Here is an 18,996-nt window from a genome sequence, read left to right on the forward strand (position 1 = left end):
GCAGAATAAAACCAGAAACCGAGGATAACGCAGATATGATGTCATCGACAGGCCACGCCCTCACACGTCCCGGTTCCTCAGGTAAAACAGCATCTCACGATTTACAAATATTTGAAAACATTTGGGATATTGTAAGTACTCAACCGAACAAAATATATAACACTGGCCTAGTGGTTTTTGGATATTTTACTGAAAAAATGTTACATAGTGCACCTTTAATTGCTCTGCATCTGAAACGACTTCCCATTTCTGTTGATGTGTTGTTGTTTTTTTAGCTCCTCTCATCTAATAATGTCAAATAGAGACCACTTCTCATAATCCATGCAACTGACAGAGAAAATAAAGTCTCTACATATTTTCCTCATTGCCTATCCTTACACACATGTCCTATTATGGAATAAATTGGGTCGCAAACCCTCTCATGTTTACAACAATAGAGCTAAAATAAACATAGATATTAAGGCTGGGTAATTTTATCGATTCTGCGATATAAATCGATATTTTTTCTCCCAAGAAAGTATCGATTTTTAAGCCGCGAGTATCGATACATAAGTCACATTCAAATCCCTGTGTTTACCCCCATTTGCGTTACCTATTTTAAAAAAAATAGTGGTATTGTACCGACTACTGGAACTACTACTATACTCTTTCAGGTGTAAAACAGTTTGGATAGTTGTTAATATGAGAATTATGATGAATTATTTAAGAGTTTTAAGTATTATATAACATGAGTAGCTCTCCTTGACTTTCTTTTTTAAAAAGTAGCTCTCAAATGAAAAAAGGTTGGAGACCCTTGACTTAGACAAAGCATCGCGGTTGGTTTGCAAGCTGTGACACAAACGTGAAATACTCTGGAAATACCACCAAATGTCAGTGTCAAGCTAAAAAAGCTGTCAAAGAAACTGTTCAGAACAGGCCACTTGCTGCAATTTTTAAAACTCCATTTTTAATTGCAATACTGCACTTTATTTATTTTTCAAAGGCTTGTAAGCTACAGTTTGCACTGTTTCAATAAATGGAACTAATTTTCTCAACACATCTTTGATTCATTTTGTCCATCATTTGCAAGCTGTAGACTCTCTGTCCAGTCAGAGACATATATTGTGTAATTGATGATTTTAGTTTTCAGTTCAGTTAATTCAATCCAAGTAAATGAAACACTCACAAGATGTCACCAAAATCACTCTGTCCCCTTTAAATCTTTCAGAAAATGATGTAAGTGTATCGAATTATATCGAACCGTATCGAATCGTATCGGGAGCTGAATATCGTGATATATATCGTATCGTGAGCTGAATATCGTGAGATTAGTGTATCGCTACAGCCCTAATAGATATAATCATCGACATATTCATTAATCAGAGTCAGACACTTGCAAATGAGATACATGTCCTGTGTATCTTATCAGGCAGTGCTATCAACTGCAGAGCAAAACATACAGTCTCGCATTTCCAACAATTCGGCCTTCGCATTTCTTTCACACGGACTCGTTTTTTGTGACGAGTCGCTGTGGGAAGTCCTAGAGCGAACCGAAAACAAGCAGCAGAGACCATGCTGCCTCAAACACACTGTTTGCATCAGGCATATCCAAAGATTACTATGTCAGGGAGATCACACTGTCAGATAAGAGCTGAGAGACTGAGCAGTGTGTGAACTTTGACTCTGTTGTATAATTGATTTATCTTAAAAAACACTTGGTTATGTCATTCTTTGCCCATCTGGGTATCCTACTCCACAATCAATATGTTTTTTTTTGTAAGGAGAGCTGCGGAAAGAGGTATTATGGCTGATCACGGTGTTTAGATTTGTGCTGAATCACTGGGAAGTCCCTGGAAATGGACACGGGGAAGTTCTGTCAACAGAAACCCAACGCCCCGACTAAACGCCTTCAGGACAGCATGCACCGACCTGCCTTATCCCAGAAAAAAAAAAACATGAAGCGCTCAAATAAATTAGCGCAAAAACGTAACTCTGGTGGATAATCTCATATAAAAAGAGCAACTGAGTGACACTGAATGCAGCAAACCAAGAAGAATGTGGAATATGTCAACAATTCAGAAACACTCATTGCCGGTAAATCCCACAGGGTAAAGCTGATTATAGCGTAAAAAAATGTTAACGTGTGTGGCAAAACTTCTAAACATCTAACTCTAAGAGTATGCAGATACCATTGCGGTTCTCTCAAATGTATTTATTTATTTATGATTTAATGCCATATCAGCAACAATGGCTATATTCATGGCAATCAGCAGTATAACTTCAATACATTGTAATTTTGTCCTAAAAACAATCACTATACAAAATCAGGCATATATACCATAAACAACAACAGTAATAATTACACCAATTACATAGAATCTTTCAATTTAATATTTGACAGAAATTCTAAAATTACTCCAGGAGAAACCTTTTTAAAAATGTCCATTAATGTGTTTTCTGAATAAAACCGTTCTCTAATATTATTTAAAAAAGCACATTCTATTAAAATATGTTTCACACTCATGAAATTCTTACACAGATCACAAACCGGTTTCTCTTCCCCGTTCAATAAATAGGAATGAGTGAGTCTTGAATGTCCAATTCGGCATCTCGCATATACAACCTGGTCATATCTATTTTCAAATGAATAACTAATAACTCCTTGATTTAAAACTGGATTCACCTCATATAATTTGTTATTTACACATTCGTTCCATTCGCCATTTCTTGTAAATGTACAGGTTCAATATGGTTTTAACGTCAGATGCTGGTATTTTACATTCTGTCATTTCCAACTGATGAAGTGCTTCCTTTGCTGCTTTATCTGCTTGTTCATTACCAGTCAAACCCATATGTGCATATCTGGCATACGACCACAATCTAAATGTGTAGGTGACAGTCAGTACAGATATAAACAGGAAGTACAGTACAATAATCAGGCTCACCTTGGGGTGATGGGCTGACTCTTGAGCTCATAGAAGGTGTCCGAATCGCTGGAGAAAATGCCTTCCACCTCAATATCTGCCACGATCCCAGACTCCGGCAGAAGCGGTTCAACACTGGGAAGGGAAGAACACGGCAACATCACATAATGTCAGACCACAAACATCTCCCATAATCTGACATCTAATCTCCCATAATCTAACATCCTGCGATTAATAAAGTCTGTCAGTCACTAACAGTGTTGGGGAAAGTTATTAAAAGTAATGCATTACTATATTGCGGTACTCCCTCAAAAATAACTAATTGCGCTACTTAGTTACTTTTGTGCGTTTTTTTTCACCTGGACTGGGCTTGTTTTTGTTTTTTTATAACAAAAAAGGTCTATTTTTGAGCAAATGTAAAGACCCTTACACCAAAGGTGAAATAAGTAACACTTACTTCACCAATAAAAAGTCATTTTTGCGTATGGTTTAAATCAATTATTATTTAAAACTTTATAAAGTAAAGTTTCGGCCGACCGCCTTGAGTATTCAATTTATGGAAAAAGTGTTGAAAGTGCCACTGCCGATCGAAAGACTAACGCGACCAGGTCGGCTCGTCATTACGTCACATACGCATCTTGAGTTTCACTTTCAACTTTCAACACTTTTCCACGCAAGGCGATTGGCTGGAACTTTACTTGATAAAGTTTTAAATATGGATATTTTTCTTACACAAACGCATCGATTCGCTTCAGAAGGCCTTTATTAAAGGGATAGTTCACCCCAAAATTGAAAATTCTGTCATCATTTACTCACCCTCGAGTTGTTCCAAACCTGTTTGAGTTTCTTTGTTCTGCTGAACACAAAAGAAGATATTTTGAAGAATGTTTGTAACAAATCAGAGAGAGCAACCATTGACTACCATAGTATTTTATCCCTACCCTACTATGGTAGTCAATGGTTGCTCATCTGCTTGGTTACAAACATTCTTCAAAATATCTTCTTGTGTGTTCAACAGAACAAAGAAACTCAAACAGGTTTGGAACAACTCGAGGGTGAGTAAATGATGACAGAATTTTCCATTTTGGGTGAACTATACCTTTAACACCCGAAGCATTTTTTATGGACTTCAAAAACAGAGCAACTATTACTGCCATTATAAAGCTTGGATTAGCCAGAACATTTTTATTATAACTCTGATTGTATTCGTCTGAAAGAAGAATGTCATACACACCTAGGATGACTTGAGGGTGAGTAAATCATGGCTAATTTTCATTTTTGGGTGAACTAACCCTTTAAAGGTGACAGCAGTCTATAAATACCTGCTGCTGCCTGTGCCATTAACCAATCACATAATAAAACACAGCTTTAACAAAGATGAATCTTTATTTAGCTTATACAGTAAACACTATACAGTGCTATTTTACACTAATTTATCTATGCTAATAATAATTGTATATGTTCTTATTTTTGACAACACACTTGTCTTTTAATGTTTTAACTTTTTGCTGACTCAAAAAACGTAATATGATCCAAACCGTGAGTTTTGTGATCCACTGAGCCACTAATATACAGTATACAGACATACACACACACACACACATATATATATATATTTATTTATTTTTAGGGATGCAACAATTCTCAATATAATATTGAACCATTTGGTACGGCATTCACGGTTCAATACGCGCTTGTGTTTTTTTCGGTTTTGCATTTAATTAATTATTTTTCTACAAATTCTATCATCTGCTCCATCCCAATACTGAACAACGCAACATACATTCACATCGCACGTTAGTGGTAGAGTTATATTCACAGAACACTATAGTTATTCACAATCACCAAAGTTCATTATTTGCATGCGTTTTAAAGCCTTGCCGGTTAAACATTTAATTTGCATGCATATGCACGGTTTTAACATGCGCTTTTCAGAGCACGCGCACTAAACGCCTGTCAAACACGTGATTACAGAACTAAATAGTCGTCTTACTGCGCTAATACTGTCAAATACACACAAGGTTAACATAAACACAGTCGGTTATGTCTAAAGTGAAAGTAAAATCGGTGTGTGTCTGTATATTAGATGCGTGCAGGTCTTAAATTGACAGCAGCGCAGCCTGAACACGCCGTCCTTAAAGGGACAGTTCACCTCTAAAATTATGTAATTATTTACTCACTCTAATATTGTTCCAAACCTGTATTTATTTCTCGATGACAGAATTTTCATTTTTGAGTGAACCATCCCTTTAATGTTAATACAACAACAAAAGACAAAGAGAAAAACCCTCACTGCTCTTGACTGAAAAACTAATACAGTAGCTTTAATAAGAATCAATGTATATTTTATAGTGAAGTCTATGTAGTTTTATTTATTTTTTACATTTATTCATTAAATGTAATAATTAAATGCTGCTGTACAGCTCTGAGCTGCCAGTGTAAATCTTTATATATATTTATTTTATATTATACAATAAACTAGGAATGTGTACAATTTTTTTTTTAAGTAAAGTTTTAAGTTTAAGATTTTAAAATTATTTTAAGTAAAATAAAGAAAGAGTATTGTAATACGTAACCTCTTGCTGTTCCTGTCGCCTAAGAATAGAATAGCAAAAAACTGATGTGACAAGCCATCAGAACCGAACCGAAAACCGTGGGTAAAAACCGAGGTATGTATTGAACTGTATTGTTGCATCCCTAATATATATATTCTACTTATGTATGAAGGACATAAGTGCCTGTCTTCATACCAAGATTGCATATATTTTGAGCTTTTATGGCCAAAATGTAGTGCATACATGATAGACAACAATCTTGGGCATCAATGGCAAAACCCTAATGAGCATAAATGCCCCAAAACCTTGTCAGATTCTTATCTGTGCAACATTTTCTTTTGGCATTGATAACCATAATAACCATAAGTGATATATTGTCTAGATAAGCAGCTCAACAAGGGTTTGAGAGACATACACTATCTTACCAATATGCCACAATTTATTAATATTATCCTCAAAGAGCTCTAAATGCATTTTTAAACATTTCACAGATCTATATCACATACCTAAAGCCTTCCCTGGCCAGTGCAATAATCCAAGTGATGTAATCAAACGTTATCAAACGAAAACATTCCGGTAAATCCGGTTTGTAAACCGCATCAGCTCATGGTCAGCATGTGGATCCCGGACTGTCACGGTGATTTACACGGTCTAAAGGCGAGATTTACGAGCGGAGCATCGCCGTTTCGCTCGTGTTTTGGTTTCACCAGGTGGCCATGTTTGCGCCACTCCGCGCACGCGAAGATGAAGGCTTGGCTCATGTATATTAAAAAGGTCATGCGAAATTGCTTGGTAACCTGCTCTGCCTCCCAGTAGCTGTCAGTCGGAAAACCAAATGAATATTCATTGCCAAGGCCCCTTTACTGTTCGTTGATTGGCCAGCTTAACAACGCCCACCCGCCAACGCTTACCTTTAAGCCAATCAGCTTAGCTGTCTGGGGGACGTAATTAATATTCATGAAGCAAGCCGTGCTCTAGAGACTCGAGTTTTTCAGGCCGCGGAACTTTCCCTAAACACCCTAAAATTACTATTACACGATACAAATTTCCCTACACTTACATAATAAATGTGTATTAGCTGCCGACTGCCCTAATAAAATTACTACTTTAAAAAAGATTAGGCAATAGTCACCGCGAGAGGGAGTCGCTGCATCAATTCTATAGCAAAAAACATTTAATCCCATTGTATTATACTCTATTTTCCCCTTTTTTATTTTCCATTCGTTTCCTATTTATTTATTTATCCTATTAATTTTCTGGATTGTATATTTATATTTCTATAAGAGCTGTACTCTCTATAATACATTAATATAATCTATAAAGCAATATTAAGAATGGAAAGTACCTAGTTAATTTCACTCTTTTTGTACTGAATACAACCTGACAATGATGAGACAATAAAGAATATTGAGCTTTGAAAGCACATTATGCAATGTAAAACACTAAACTGTAAACGTTTATGGTAATTGGTCTACAGACAGAAAAAGCTGTGGTCATGTCTTTTTTTTTTATGAGGACAGCAAATGAAAAACACATTCCTTTTGGGTACAAAAGGAGCAAAATAGCGTGCGCTCAGTAAGCATGAACTTGAGAGGAAGCGGAGTGAAAAACATGGACAGAAAAAAAAGCGAAAGGGAAAATGTGTGGGTAGATTTGCTGAGTCACATCCCGTGAAATCTGAGGCTCAGGACAGAAACTGCAACGCTAAGCCTCCGGTTAAACGGCTATAGCGGGTAAGAGTAACACAGACAGGCATTCCAGAGGAATTATTTTGGCAGGATGGACGGCTTTGATGGCTGGGATGAGGAATTACAGGAGACGGTTCTTTTGATATTCTGAAAACTCCCAGTTGAATTCTCATGTGCTATTGCTTTCCTGACCTGTCCATCTTCCTCCTACACACAATATTTAGATACTTGCCGTTTTTTTACTCAACTTTGGGTACTATGCATAATAATATTGTTTCTTAAAGGTGCACTATGTAGCATTTTTTCAGTAAAACATCCAAAAACCACTATTTTGCTCAGTTGAGTACTTACAATATCCTAAATGTTTCCAACAATTTGTAAATGGTGAGAAATTGCTATTTTAACCGAGGAACCGGGACGTGTGAGGGCGTGGCCTGTCGATGACATCATATCTGCGTTCCCCACGGTTTCCGGTTTTATTCTGCAGAAACATTAATATGGCTGCCACTAACGACTATTTTTATTTTTTTATTTTTCTATCGACTAATTTATCGATTAATCTATCGACTGGTTTATCGATTAATCTATCGACTAATTTGTCGATTAATCTATCGACTAATTTATCAACTAATTTATCGCTTAATCTATCGACTGGTTTATCGATTAATCTATCGACTAATTTGTCGATTAATCTATCGACTGGTTTATCGATTAATCTATCGACTAATTTGTCGATTAATCTATCGACTGATTTGACGATTAATCTATCGACTAATTTGTCGATTAATCTATCGACTAATTTATCGATTAATCTATCGACTAATTTATCAACTAATTTATCGCTTAATCTATCGACTGGTTTATCGATTAATCTATCGACTAATTTGTCGATTAATCTATTGACTAATTTATCGATTAATCTATCGACTAATTTATCAACTAATTTATCGCTTAATCTATCGACTGGTTTATCGATTAATCTATCGACTAATTTGTCGATTAATCTATCGACTAATTTATCAACTAATTTATCGATTAATCTATCGACTAATTTATCGATTAATCTATCGACTAATTTATCAAAATAATTTTCAACAATTTTACTTAAAAACATTTACTTTAACTTGCAACGTTGGCTTTCAGTAGTGCACTATAAAAAAAGTATAAATGTAAACAAGCCCTTGACAAAATGTAAAACTAAAAGAGTAAAAAGGTACACATTTGTAAACCAACATAACAAAAAAAGAATATCAGCAAATACTTTTTATATAGAATAGTGTTGTCACGATACCAAAATTATGACTTCGATATGATACCAGACTAAAATACCTCAATACCGATACTGAATCCATAGCATGGCAAAAAACAGTAAATGTAATTGAATAATATGACAGAACTTACTATTCATTGTTTTATCATTGTTTTAGGGTTAAAAAAACCCTATAAACTCACCTGGCCGGCATGTTCCCGCCCTGCTTCACACAGAATATGAGATCCGGCCCTTTAAGAGCTGCACGGACCAAACTCATTGTAACACCCGATTTCTCATTCAACTCTGTATACGTTCACTAAAGACAAATCCGACTGCGTTTACCCGAATACTCGCCAGGACGTGCATTTTTACAAATATTTTTTTACCATTAAAACCCAATAATCAGCGAAACTGGCGTCTCGATCTGTCTGAGTGAAAGGCGTGTGTGCGGCTGCGCGCGCTTCAGTTCAGAGTCCGGTAGCGCCGCACTTTTCGCAGTCGATTGTATCGACCAATCGCGACAGGCCTAAACGTTAATAATCACATCCATCAACATGATTTCTGCCCGAGTCCTGTCCCGATTCTTTCCCACCGGCTGTGAGCTGAAGACCACATGTCCCAAGATTCTGCGCTCAAACGTGCCGTCATCAAACTACGGCTTTGTTTTGAACAGGCGACCTCTAGCGGACGGAAAAGTTACATAGTGCAGCTTTAATAGTTTGACAGAGCAGAATGAGAAATAACTGACCTAAAAGACAGACGAGTTATATGCAAAAATATACGCTAATAGTCTGAATATTTATATTTAAAAGATGTTTCCGTTTTTCTATTTCAAAATGTCATGTTTAATTCAATGTGCTACTTGCCATTTCTGTTCAGAGTGAAAATTATTTCTGAAAAAACTCTTATCTAACGCATATGTGTACTCTGATTTGCTTATTAATTTGAGTTTATCTTCCAAAACTTGTCAATACAGGCCTCATGCATTAACCTAAAACCAATTAACTGTCACCGTCCCGCTGGCGGGACACCTGGCACACTTTTTTTAATCACCTTTTTTTCGTATCATATATTTTAGTAATTATCATAAATTAGGTATCATTTGAAAGCTTACGAACTCAAAATTCATCCTGTGAAAACCGTTTTGAAATTGGATGTTGCGTTACCATGGAAATGGTACTTTAAATTCTTTTAGCAGGCTCCTCCCCTAGTGGGCGGTGTCATGTTTCATATTACAACATTTATTTTAACTACTTTATAATCGAAATCTTTTCTAATCTTGACAAAACACATATCGTCGGAAAGGTCTGAGTCTCAAGGTTCCATATTTGGTGACAGTTTTGTGATGGAAGTGACATTTGGACAGAAAATTACAGGAAAATGCATCAAAAAAACAATCAATGGAATTTAAATGACACCCGGTGGCTATTTTTGGTACAGCGCCTAAATAAAATCTTTTTTGTGTATCACAATTTTTGTGATATCAACTTCAAATTCGGAACACAACTTGGTTAGACATATGGCTTTGATTTTATAGTAATTTTAGATTAAATTTTAGATTTTTTTTGTAAAATATATATTTTATATAAAATAAAGAATATTTAGTACAGTATTTTTTATTTACAGTAAATTTAAACTTCCATAACTTTTTCATACTTTCATATTTTGAACTGCTTTCACTTCAGCAATAATCTGCGGAGTGTCTGCTTTAAAACAAGACCAAACCAAAGCATTCTTGAATTACAGCCCTTTAAGTTTTAATAGTGCATTTTCATGTGTATTCTCAAAAAGGGGGGTTAAAGTAGCCTGGATGGTTTCATTTCTCATCCTCATGTTGTTCTAATTAAACCTGTGTGAGTTTCTTTCTTATGCTGAACACAAAAGAAGATGTTTTTGATGGTCCCCATTGACTTCCATAGTATTTTTTTGTCAATGGGGACCATCAACTCATCAACTTTGGTCAAAAAGATTCTTCAAAACATCTTCTTTTGTGTTCAGCATAAGAAAAAAACTCATACAGGTTTGGAACAAGTTCAGGGTGAGTAAATATTGACAGAATTGTCTTTTTTTTTGGGATGAACTATCCTCTTTTAAGATCTGGTGCACTACAGTCTGCAGGATCCAATGAATGTAAATACAAAACAACAATCAGTTCAACAATCACTTGTTTGAATCAAGTCTACACAGTTTGAGTAAGTTAAGTGATGCTCGTGCATTACTAACCTGAAGAGATTGACAGACTCGGCTGAGTCCAGGATGACGTAGACGGTCTGCGCCTGATGTCCAGGTAACGCCACTTCCGCTCTGCCCTTCTCGGGTCTGACTGAAGGCAGGCTGGACATTTTCTCCAGGTGCACAATGGTGTATATAAACAGCAAAATAAACGAGCTCGAGTAACTGAGCACAAACTATATCAAAGCAGTTGTTTTCCGAATAGAGGACTCTCGCACTGACCGATCGCTAGCGTCCACTGCACACACAGATTTCTCTCAAATGCTAACCGTCCCCTGTATCGATGGTTTCTTTATCTGTCTAGACTGGAGCTTGAGGAAAACTAAACGCGTCTTGACGGCCAAAGTCCTTTAAGTTCCTCTCCACACCGTTATCTTGCTCTCCGCGAGTAAATCTGACTGGAAAACCCCACAGTGACGCGCCATGATCAGCCGAGTGATGACAGACAGACGAGCGGGCCAATAGCTGCGCAGCAGGGCGGGACTTAGCTGACATCAGCCAATAGACGAACGATATAATACTTGTTTACTTCAAGCATTAGGTCAGCCTTTGATATAACATTACAAACTATTTCGTCATCCTTTAGCTTTATATTATGAACCTTTGTGACCCTTTGTTACGTTTGAATGAAACTACAAATTAAAACAAAGTGTGATTTATTTGAGCACATGGTATAGAATCGCAAGTAAATGAAAATAACGCAGTATGTTTTTGACGCATTCCACTAATACACTTTTTGAAAGCCTTAAAGTCACAAATTAGATATGATTGATAAACTATTATATAGCTAAGTGAATTTCTCCTCAGATGTTTTTGGATCCTACCCTATGCAGTGCAACAAAAAAAAAGCTTTTTTTAATTAGTATTTTTGTCTTGTTTTCAGTCCAAATATCTAAAAAATCTTACATTAAGAAGCATTTACTAGACAAGCAAAAGTTTTTGTCTTGTTTTGGGGAAAAATAACTCAAAATTAAGTGAGTTTTGCTTAAAATATGCAAAATAATCTTGTTTTCTGTTTGAATTAAGATTATTTTGCTTACCCCATTGGCCGATTATTCTGCTTATTTTAAGCAAAAACTCTTAATTTTGAGTTATTTTCCCCCAAAACAAGACAAAAACTTTTGCTTGTCTAGTAAATGCTTCTTAATGTAAGATTTTTTAGATATTTGGACTGAAAACAAGACAAAAAAACTAAGTAAGAAAAGCATTTTTTGCAGTGTATTGAAGGAAAGTGCCTTTTACACATACCTACATGGTAAGATATTAAAATCTACAAACACAGCATTTGCATAAAATAAATAAAAGTGACATTTGTTCTTTTATTACTTTATTTCATAAACATTTTCATGATCTTGCACGGATTTCATTGGGATATTAACATACAATGGTACCCAGTGGCCTGCCACTAATTTAATCAACAATAATAATAATAATAATAGTACTTGAAATAACAGCAATACCCATATTATGTGTACAATAAACCAGGTTTCATGAGGGAACACAATAGCATGTATAATTGTGCCATATAGTGTGATGGTTTGGCTAATAGGCTTGACAATAAAACATATCGAAGCTCATAATGCAGCCGTTTCTTGGTTGTCTGAGAGCGTGTTTCTGAGCAAAACAACACGGTTTACTGTCCTTGAGAAGATCAGCTATAGGCCTATCTGGCTGATTTGTTGCGGACGTGCATCGCATGAAGAGGCAGCGAAAAAGGGACAGAAACGGGCTGGGGTTTGGCATGCTGAGATGATGCCATACAGCAGAAGAGAGGGAATGCTAGATCATCACTAGGCAGGTAATCATTAACGTCTAAGAGCAAAACAATGATCCATGCTCTCTCTTTAGCTCCCGTTGTACATGTCCATATAAAAGAAACCTGCTCGTCCAAAGGCCGGTTTACAATAAATAGGTTTTTAAAAGTTTGGCGTGTAACAAAGTAATCATCCTCATGGCAAAATGTATTTTGGTGCAATAGGACTATGTTATAAAAATGAACAAGATTAGCACACTCAAGTCAAAAATCCAGGTGTAGGAACAGATCACACTGTGCTATTTATGGAGTCTTTTGGTATGCAGATTTGAGCATATACAATATATACAATGTAATTCTCCCAAAAGAATGCGTCTCCCAAATGGTGGGGTTTTGCCACACGGAATAATCCTTCAAGTACCATTGTGTTATTAAACACTAGAAACTCTGATTATATAGCCTGTTCATTCGTGTACACCGAATCCTGATCTCATCATTTATTTAGAAACACAAAGCTGTTCCCTTGATCAAACAATAAAATAGCACCTCTATTTCTGTATACGACTCTTCATGTCAGATCAAAGAGATTGCTCTGATAACTCTGCTTAAAAATGCACAATTGTTCAGATATCCTAAAATTAACTACAGTGTATTTCACCTCCATCTTTTTTGAAGAATGCAGTAAAACTATTTTTGTGAAATTACAGAGAATTATATCCGTATTCTATATTATATCCCTTCGAAATACAGTTTAGGAATAATTTTATTGTACTATGGAACATAGAATAGAAATGATCTAAATTAGTGTGGGAATTAACATACTAACACAGAAAAAACAACTTTGTAACACTTTACATTAAGGTTCCCTTCGTAAAGGTGTTTTTAAATGACTAATAACTCATTTACAAATGCATTATAAATCGTTGATAAGCAGTTATAACTGCGTGAATAAAAAGGGTGACTTTAACGCAATACCTGCCAAATAGTGAGCCATTTTTAACTCACATGTTATAAATGCTTAATAAATGTATTACTTCACACTTGTTTAACTCAACCATTTATTAATTTACAAACCTGTGAAAGTGCACCTTAATGTAAAGTGAAAACGTGAACAATTTATTAATGAGTTACATGATTCACATGTGTTCACTTTACATTAAGGTTCACTTTCACATGTTATTAATGTTTGTAACTCATTCACATGTTTACCCTAAGGTTCACAAGTCACTAATATTGGAATTAAAATATTCATTATTAATATCTCATCAAGTTTTTGTGCTCGTTTTTTCCCTCTCCAAAATAACATTTAATTTTGATAAACAAGAAGTTGATAGGCATAATGAGCTTTTTGTGGAATATACTGAGAGTAAGGAACATTTTAAGAAAGTCATTGAGATATTAATGAGAAAACTACAAATACAACACCCTTCAGTCTCACTATTGCTGCATCATGAAATAAATCAGGAATCTGGTATTGAGTTAAATAAGTGTGAATAAATGTATTAAGCATTTATAACATGGCTCACGATTTGGCAGGCATTGCGTTAAAGTCACCCTTTTTATTCATGCAGTTATAACTGCTTATCATCGAGTTATTAGTCATTTAAAAACACCTTTATGAACCCTTTACGAAGGGAACCTTAATGTGAAGTGTTACCAATAACTTATATTCTCCCAAATGTTAATGTATAGTGTTTTTCCTTTGTATTTTGGTAGTGTTCATCTTTTGGTTCATTGCAGAGTTTTACAACCCTCACTACAATAATCTCAAGGAGTAAAAAAGACAATAAATATTGGTATAAAAAAAAGAAAAGTAAAAAAAAACACACATTTTCTGCAGTATACTTTGGCAAAAAGCAATGTGTAGATAAGCACAGGGTTGCAAAATATCAGTCAGGATATCAAGAACAATAATACTGAGAGAAGCAGGAAGATGAATGTGTGTGTGTAATAAGCGCGAGTGACGGGCAGGCTCAACTGAGGATCTGGGAATGACCAGTACAAGTCGTAAACATATGGAAGATAACGCACGCAGCCCAGTCCCAAAGCCATCAGCGCTCCCAAAACCATCAACAGTCCTTGTACCTCGAGGAAGGGAACGGCTGACTGGCTGGTGGACTGGGGAAACTGGTTCACCTTCACTTTTAATCGAGCGATGTCTTTGACAACAACGAGCAAGATTAAAGCAATATCAAACACAAAGAGTTTTTCGCGAGTCATCAGGCGTTCACATTGGCAAATACGTTTTGGAAACTGGATTCAAAAGAGGAAAAGAAACTCTTTCTAAAACACCGAATATCTAACCTCTGGAGTAAGTGGTGAAATGAGAGAACTTATCCTAAGCTTTTCTTGACCTGGAATTTACCACAAAGCTCAGAAGTCCATTTAAAACCGCACAGAACGAAGACCAAACACCAATGCTCGTCGACAATACCTAACCCACAAAACTGGGCTCAGAGGAATAAGTTATATTTACAAATGAGTTCGTACCTTGAATCTTTTGCACTTTTCATACACAAATACAACACGGTTGAAAACGGCCCTCATCAAAACTTTTACCTTGTTTTTATTTATATATATTCTATATTTATCAAAAGCCCCTCTAAATAAGGCAGGGATATCATTGAGCTTTTTTCAATGATAAAAACTAGCCCGATTCATACATACCCCTCATGACCTAAAATCTTATCAAACCTCTGCATTCATAAAATCACTCATGCGCACTCAGGATAAAATCTGTTATCCGGTAGGGAGAGCCCTGTCCATTCCTCTCACACACATTTTTTTCCCCCTACAGTTTGATTAAAAGAGACCGTCTTAGATGTGAATCTCACCAAAACAAGTCCAGGTCACATTTCACCCCCACAATAAACACATTTTATTTTGTTTGAAAGAAAAACAAGCTTATTTTTTTAGGACCATTAAGATTGTGACATATTATTTTCTTTATAATTACACACAGTACAACATATAAATAATTTACTATTTAAATATAGAATTTATTCGATTTCACATTACAGTAATGAGCTTTTGAAAAATGTAAAATCTTAATGGTCATTCAAACGAGCTTCATTTACTTTATGCAAAATAAAATGTCTTGATTTTGGGCTGACATGTTCTTGACAGGTTTCGGGACATTGGCTCCGAGCGGCCACTAGGTGGCAGGGTAAATTTGGTGGTGTTTTCTGAGCTGAAGGACCGTGGAGTCAACAGGAAGCACATATTTCTGTTGTTTTTTCGAGTGGTTAGAACATGCTTAATAAATATTCCAGCAGTTCAGTTCCTGATTACCACACTATGTTTCTGAGATAAACACAGGCTTGCATAGCTAAACAACATTTCATGTGTCTCAATTCACTGCTAACTGCAATAGCCAATGTTTACAATGTAATCCAAATGTGAAATCCAGGATTTGATCCGCTTACCAAGCGGATTATTGCCATAGATATTGGCCGGATCCATAGTTCACTGAATTGATTTCAAATCAACAAAATCGGTCATTCCGTCCTGCTTCTGGTTATGTAAACTAGGGTATTTTACTGTAGACTGATGTAACTTTTCACGAAACCAGCCCAAACCTTCTCACTTCGCTAAACCAAGTGCGATCCATATCGAGCTAGGGTGTGTTCACACTTGTAGTTCGGTTCTCTTGGTTCATTTGGTCCGGACCAAAAAAGCAAATGATACATTTAGACCTGGTTCTCTTAGCATTCATACTGTCAACACCGAACCTAAAGATACAAAAAAGGCTTTTATGATGTATATTTTGCATCGGAACTTGTGCTGTGTGTTGGACTAAATGGCTCATTGTATGTGCGTACATATGACTGGTATTTTTACCAGCTGAGAACTCACAAAGGGTTTATAAAATGCGTAAAAGTGTCAAAACAGCACCAGGAATTCCTCCGTTACATGGGCGTCGGAACCATTGTATGTGGGTGGGACAAGACCCACCCACTTTTTTTAAGACCAATGATATTGGTCCCATTCACTTTTACCATCTATAATTCTGTTCACCTACCCCTAACCAATAAACACTTTATTATTAAAGACATTTTTATTGAAAATAAATGCCTTTCCGATCTGATATGTGGAAAAGGGAGTAGAGCGAGTTCAGCAAAAGGCGGATTTGAACCTCGGGTCGAAAATGCTCTTATTATTTAGTATTTTTTTCTGGTTTCCAATCCAAATATCAAAAAATTCTTAAATCAAGATGCATTTACTAGATAAGTAAAATGACATAAGATATTTTTTCTTGTTTTCTGGCCAATGGGGTGAGAAACATTTCTGTTTGGGATAGAAACAAGATTTCAATCAGAAACAAGATTATTTTTCTCATCCCATTGGCAGATAATTTTGCGTGTTTTAAGCAAAAACTCACTTCATTTTGGGCTTTTTTCCCCAGACAACAAGAAAAAATATCTTATATCATGTTACTTATCTAGTAAATGCATCTTGATTTAAGAATTTTTGGATATTTAGACTAGAAACAAGACAAAAATACTACGTAAAAAGAGCATTTTTGCAGTGCCTTAACCCTACACTAATAATTCAGTGTCTTCTGTCATTTGTCTGGCCCCAACCAGACGTTTAGTAAACAATGTGGACAATTTGCACTTGATGTAAATTGCAAAAATTTCGGGTGGACCCACCCAAATGTTTTGTGCTTCCGACGCCCATGCTCCGTTACACACACAAACAAAGATCTGCTGCAAGGAAACAACGTTTCTGACACCTGTACCGAACTGCCATTTTTAGGGTCGCATCTTGTGACATCACGTCCTGTTTTTGGTTCGTTTAGATGTTTTTGGTTCGCCTGGCGTTCATATATCAGTCGAACCGCACCAGAGTTGGTCCGCTTGTTTGGTGCGCGCCAATGTTGGTGTTCACACTCCTTCAAATGAACCGCACTAACAGAGCAATCGCACCAGAGTTCGTTTTAATCGAACCAAACCTGCCAAGTGTGAACACACCCTAAGAAGCATCAGTTGAGAAACCACTTCACAACACCTCGAGATTTTGGCAGAAACAGTCGAAGAAACTGCTAGCGACCGAAAGAGTTGAATGTAATGTCTTCTGTTAAGTCGTCTTTAAAGTGTGCACACTTTAGTCGGATTGTTCCAAACACTGGTCACTCACACAAGATGAGCAATACACAGAGAAACGTACCTGTAGATATTTCATGCAACTTACAACTGACAATTAATACAGATGTGTGTAAGAGAGAAGGTATATGTGTGTGTGTGTGTGTTTTGTCTATTATATCCTGTCGCTATGGTCACATTTGTACAGTTTGTGTGTGCAAAACGATATTATATTTTTCAGCCAATCATGTGCTTTCTCCTGTAGGTGCTGTCTCCTCCCCTTCTTCCTCAAGGGCTTCGGAAATTGGACCGTTTGACTGCAACTCCTCACCCCTGCCGGCTCTCGACAAAACCTCCATCCAACGTCGCTGCAGTTCCTCACAGTCGGCACTGAAGTAAACGGTCAAATGACTCTGGCTCATTTTGAAGGCGAAGCGACGTTCTAGACGGTCACTCGATTCAGGTAGTGACACCTCGAATCCGATGAGGGGAATACTGCGCTGAGCTTTGACATCCTGTGTGTATATAGAGAGAGAGAAAACAAGCAAAGATCAATACTTTCCTAGTAAACCATTAACTGGAATGGACACTGAGGCCTTGTTTAGTGTTAGCATCTGTCTTGGGTCATCTGATCAACTGGTAGTAACGAAGATATCTTCTGCAACCATGTGCGCACAAAGTTCATGTTGACGTCAAGCTAATTCTGTGATGTTCAAAAGTTTAGGTTTGGTAAGATTTCGAATGTTTTTGAAAGACTCACAAAATGGCTGCATTTATTTGATCAAAAATACAGTATTGTCAAATATTATTACAATCTAAAATAAATCTTTTCTATTTGAATATATTTTAAAATGCAATTTATTCCTGTGAATTTTCAGCATCATTACTCCAGTCTTCAGTGTCACATGATCCTTCAGAAATCATTCTGATTTGCTGATTTGCTGCTCATTAAAATGAAATGCTGTTTCATGCATACTGAGTTTTTTTACGCTGTTAACCCTCTGGTGCTCTTCGTTTAGGGGTTGCATTGGTTGTCTTCCCGGTCATAAGTGACCGGACACCTAAAAATAAAACTTCCTCCACCCCAGTAAAACCAATGGCATTTATTTTTCTTCAATAATATTTTTTCTTTTTAATTTTGTATTTTGAGATGATTTGATGGTATTTTTTAATATTTATGCAATAATTATGGTCTATTTTTGCCATTGAAAAAAAAAATTGTAATAAAATTTTTTTTTTAAATTATTGCAGTATTGCAGGTTAAAACAGAGTCTAGGCCTTCCAAATAATTTTTTTTGAAGGCAGATTAGCGCCCTCTTTTGGAATTATTTAAGAAATCATGCAACCATGGGTGTAACCACTAGAGGTCTCTATGGAGAGGCTTGAGAATTCACTAGTTCTCTTTTGAACACATTTAAAGGGGGGGGGGGCACTCAGTTTCAGTCAGTCTCATGTCAATCTTGAGTACCTATAGAGTAGCATTGCATCCTGCATATCCCCGAAAAGTCTTTATTTTTATTATAATTATA

The 18,996-nt window shown here is 36.2% G+C and overlaps 2 protein-coding genes across 5 annotated transcripts in view; both read right to left on the reverse strand.

Moving 5' to 3' along the window:
* The window catches only part of tfe3a (transcription factor binding to IGHM enhancer 3a), a 35,853-nt gene extending 24,783 nt beyond the window's left edge, over positions 1-11,070 (reverse strand). For 2 of the 4 annotated variants that reach the window (XM_079827843.1, XM_079827842.1), the window contains exons 1-2: positions 5,965-6,198; positions 2,925-3,038 (exon numbers count right to left, since the gene is read on the reverse strand). Coding sequence is in view for 2 of the 4 variants with exons in the window: in XM_079827840.1 (XP_079683966.1) it covers positions 2,925-3,038; positions 10,622-10,740 (233 nt within the window). In the remaining 2 variants the exon portion in view is untranslated. Of the gene's footprint in view, positions 1-2,924; positions 3,039-5,964; positions 6,199-10,621 lie in introns of those variants that run through there. The other 2 variants (XM_079827840.1, XM_079827841.1) reach the window with 2 other exon arrangements.
* A 4,551-nt stretch (positions 11,071-15,621) lies between these two features.
* The window catches only part of fgd1 (FYVE, RhoGEF and PH domain containing 1), a 108,810-nt gene continuing 105,435 nt past the window's right edge, over positions 15,622-18,996 (reverse strand). The window contains exon 17 of the mRNA XM_079828019.1: positions 15,622-17,982. Coding sequence (XP_079684145.1) covers positions 17,713-17,982 — 270 coding nt within the window. The 3' untranslated portion in view covers positions 15,622-17,712. The remainder of the gene's footprint in view (positions 17,983-18,996) is intronic.

This window comes from Gobio gobio (genome assembly GCF_949357685.1).
Source record: "Gobio gobio genome assembly, chromosome: 10".
NCBI lineage: Eukaryota > Metazoa > Chordata > Actinopteri > Cypriniformes > Gobionidae > Gobio > Gobio gobio.